Consider the following 4,482-nt stretch of genomic DNA (forward strand, 5'->3'; position numbering starts at 1 on the left):
AAACTAAAATCCGGTCCAAATACTAAAACGAGCCAAAACTAAAATCTGGCAAAATACGATCCAAAATGGCTAAACTTAAGCTGATACGTATTGTGGTTGAAAAAGGTGTTTCCGTTGCTTACGTTCGACGAGCACGACTGGTAGCGACCGGTTAGTTAATCACGTGACAGCTAATGATCACGTGCTCCAATCAACAGCTTAGAATGGTTACCGGGTAGGTAACCGGTTGATCATAGAACGCTGCGGTTAGTAACCAGTTACTTACCGGTGAACCGGTGAGGTTCGTCGAACGCAAGGCAAATATTATTTTTTTCAAAACAGACTGAATTCAAGCGAAGCCTTGAGCAATAATAAATAAAATAACGATACATATTTGATGTATACGAAAACATCATACTCGAGAAGCTTAAATTTTTGTTAAGTGTTCATCCCTTCTAGAAATAGCCACATTGACTCCATTGACCAGTTAGTCTCAGATTGCAGTAAATTCTTAAAAATGGGAACTCGAGATATTATCAACGTATTTCCTACGGCGATGGAGAAACGTCTGATGGAAGGTAGGAAAAAAGTCGCAGATAGAGGCTTCGATATTCTGAAGAGAAAGTCCGAAATTCTGCAAATGAAATTCCGAAGCGTAGGCAAAGATATAGTAGAAATAAAAACCGTAATGGGAGAAATAATGAAAGAAGCTTCTGTGTTATTAGCCGAAACCAAGTACTCCTCTGGTATTTCCAGTTCCAATATCTTGAACTGCGTCGATAGAGCGAGAATCAGAGTAAAGGACAGGACGGACAATCTCGCTGGTGTCAAGCTAAAAGTGTTTGAATGTTTCAAAGATGGTAAAGACATCTACAGCCTTGCTGGCTTATCGAGAGGGGGTGATAAGGTAATTTTGGTGAAGAAGGCTTACGTTCAAGCCGCGGAAATGCTCGTAGAATTGGCTACACTGCAGACGACATTTATCACGTTGGATGAAATAATTAAAGTCACGAACAGAAGAGTAAATGCTTTGGAATATAACTATATCCCGAAGTTAGAGAGGACGATCAAGTACATCGAGGATGAAATGGACGAAAATGAGAGACAGGAGTTTTTTAGATTGAAGAAGGTTCAAGACATGAAGAAAGTTTTAACTAAACGGAAAGAAGCGGAATACGCAAGACGTTTTATGGAGAGAGAGACAGAATAAAAGGGAGATAGGACACTTTGTTTCGAATGTAAAGAACGTTCTTTGCCGAACGTCAGATTGATGAAAAAATAATATGAAAAATGTCGGTATTTGTTGATTATTTATTTATATCTATAACTTGGGGAAATTATCGTAACTTGAAGTGCTGGACGCGTTTTTAATGTTTTCCGCCAACATGACATCAAATGAAAAAGCACAAGTTTGGATAGGAACTTGGGGATACTTCGATGATTGGGAATCTGGCGATCTTTCTTCATCGGCGTCAATTTTTGGCTCCAGCGCCTGCGCGAGAGGTGTTTTTCTTTGCAAATCAAAACAAAGAGATCGGAAACATCTATTCACATAGGGTTACTATAAATCAGCAGGGTTACCGAAATAAAATAATGAACGCCAAAAATCAGACGACAGCGTCAGATTCCCAATTATCGAAATATCCCCAGGAACTTTTCCGTTATAGGAAAAAAGGCACGCCATGTCGTATTTTTGATCGTGGCGAATAATTTTCATCTTATCTTATTGTTACTATTGTGTGGTCAAAGTTACGAAAAAACTGCTTATTTGGCGATACCATAAACTACTTTGACCTTTTAGAAGACTTGTACGAAGTAAGCCTTGAAAAAAGGATAAAAGTTCCATAGAACTGGAAAAAAATCTTTTAAATTAGTCAATTGAGCCATCTTTATCTTCTTTACTATACTAATAATAAAGCTGAAAGTCTCTCTGTCTGGATGTCCGGAGAATGACTGGATGTCTGGATCTCTGTGACTCGCATAGCACCTAGAACCATTCGACCGATTATCATGAAATTTGGCACCAAGTTAGTTTGTAGCATTGGAGTGTGCGCCTCGAAGCTATTTTTCGAAAAATCGATTTTGTTCCTTTTCTATTCAAATTTTAAGAACATTTTCCGGAGCAAAATTATCATAAGATGGACGAGTAAATTACCAAGTTATCATAACGTGGAACCGAAACATGGGCAAGCCAATTAGCGAGAAATTCACCATACATTATCTGTAAATATACAGGCGAACCAAAAAACCTTTTAATTTTCTACTACGAGTAAAGCCGTGGGCGTACTACTTGTTAAAAATGAATTAATAGCTTAAAAACTAAAAAAAACGCGCTTTTGTAACAATATGAACTAGAAAGTAAAAAATAATCTTTGGGTGTTAAGTATGATGAAATAATTAACAAAACATTTAACTTTAAGGAACTACTTTGATATACCCCCCCCCCCCCCCCCCAATCGGAAATTTGGCGACTTTTTTTGTTTTTGTTGACACAAAACTTTGTTGCCACAAAAATTGTTGCCACAAAACTTTAAAAAAACTCAAAAAAAAATACAAAATATAAGAAAATACTAAATTTGGCAACAGCAAAAACCTAAAAGCTGAAAAAACCTAAATTGGCACCACCAAAATAAGAAACAGCAACCCTAAAAAGTCCGTAGGAAATGCCAGATTTGGCGCGTAATTTTTGGGGGTGTATATCAAAGTTATACCAACTTTAATATAAAACATCTATTCACATAGGGTTACAATAAATCAGCAGGATTATCAAAATTAAATTATTTATGCCAAAAATGAAACGACCGCGCCAGATTCCCAATTATCGAAATATCCCCGACAAAGCTACAGAAGTGTACATTTTAATGGTTCAGAATTAACATATAATAAAGCAATTTAACCCTGACCTTTAAATCAGTAAAGGCGAAACACAGTAAGGAAAACAAACAAAACAAAGCTTCTTATAGTACGGCTCAGATATCAAGACGCCTGAGTTTGGATGAGTTCATTTTTGCTGAAGGAGAAAGATAACGCATTAGTTTATTATTACAGAGCCAAGAACTATTGTGGCAACGTCGTGGTACGTTACTGGAAAAGCAAATCGACATTTATACTCCTTTTCCATAAACGCGTGTTTGAAACAGAACACAGTGGACCAGTTCTTTGGAAAGAAATGATGCAAAAAAGTTTACTATATGTTAATATCTTATAATAACTTGTGGTATTTGTTAATATCTAGTATCATAATAAGCAGTTAGTCTGCCTGTTAAAGGATTTGCTTTGCTTATCACCTAATACTACCTGGATTATCCGGGTTCTCGATCATCCGGACAGCCTTTGGTCAAAACTTGTCTAGGTAAACTAGGTTGTACTGTGTTAAAATAGGTACTTACGTATTAACGCCACCGCAGCAGAAGTTGCGCTAATGCGCCAATAAAGAGCAATCATTTGGCGCATTTGTTGTTCACACGTACACACAGATATCTTTTGGATTCCTTGTTGACTTGTTTTGGCAACAAAATAAAACTGCCAAAGCTGCCAAAAATTATTCAAAAAAAATTGTGAAATCTGTAACTCAGGTGGCGTTAATACGTAAGTACCTTACAATATTATAATTTGTGGGAAGATTACGATAGCCGAGACGTTAGACCTTTTTTAAAAAACAATTCGCCAAACTTTCCGACATCGATGGCGAGACATAAATGCTTCTCCAAAATGCCAATGATGTCAAAATAAAAATAAAATATCTCTAAAATTGACAACTGTCCCAAAGTTTCAAATATAGAAAGATAAAATCCTTGATGGGCATTGTTTGAATTTGGGTAATAAGTTGGATTTATTGAATTGTGACTGTTTTCGAAGCGAAAAAAATCTTGTCACCAGGATTGGCGCTGGATTGGACCAGCGTTGGATAAGTACCTTGTTTATTTATCGTCAACTGATTATTGTATCGTCCTGTCACGGACGCCAAATTATGTTGAATACAAACTGAAATTGCAACGATGAATTACTTTATCAGGACTGCATTACTCAATGCGGGGTGCTGGAATCCAATAAGATCACCTTTTCTTCATAAAAAGACATTTATTTCGCTAAAACTACAAGAAAACTACTGAGCCAAAAATATCTAGGCATTACAGCGCCTTTTTCAAACTCCAACTAATTTCAATTTAATTTTACAGTGTTCTGACGATTTCTTATACACACAATTATCATTCACTGGTAACTCTCTTCACTTCTGTTCCCAACAGAAGCAAAAAACAATCCATCCAATTGTTACCGTCCCTGTTGCGACAGTAACGGTTTAATCGGTAATAATCATTGATTAACATTACAAGTTTCATTAAAATGTAAAAGAATTGTCCAATTCTATAGTTATTGCCAAGCTTGTCAAACGACCACGTTTTCTCAACCCTGTCTGATGTTGGCGTTCGCCTAATTTTATTTTCGCTACACCGGCAAAACCAAAAGATATTTTTTTATTACAGATATTGTTTTAATATTAGC

At 36.4% G+C, this 4,482-nt stretch overlaps 1 protein-coding gene across 1 annotated transcript; it reads left to right on the plus strand.

The window, feature by feature from the left end:
• Positions 1-496: 496 nt before the first annotated feature.
• On the plus strand, positions 497-1,189 carry LOC129222403 (V-type proton ATPase subunit D-like). Its single transcript, XM_054856909.1, has one exon. The coding sequence runs from the start codon at positions 497-499 to the stop codon at positions 1,187-1,189; it is 693 nt and encodes a 230-aa protein (XP_054712884.1).
• The last annotated feature ends 3,293 nt before the right edge of the window (positions 1,190-4,482 follow it).

This window comes from Uloborus diversus, chromosome 5, assembly GCF_026930045.1.
Source record: "Uloborus diversus isolate 005 chromosome 5, Udiv.v.3.1, whole genome shotgun sequence".
Taxonomy (NCBI): domain Eukaryota; kingdom Metazoa; phylum Arthropoda; class Arachnida; order Araneae; family Uloboridae; genus Uloborus; species Uloborus diversus.

Coding starts and splice junctions, on each gene's coding strand:
- LOC129222403 (XM_054856909.1), top strand. CDS start 497: ATGGGAACTCGAGATATTATCAACGTATTTCCTACGGCGATGGAGAAA.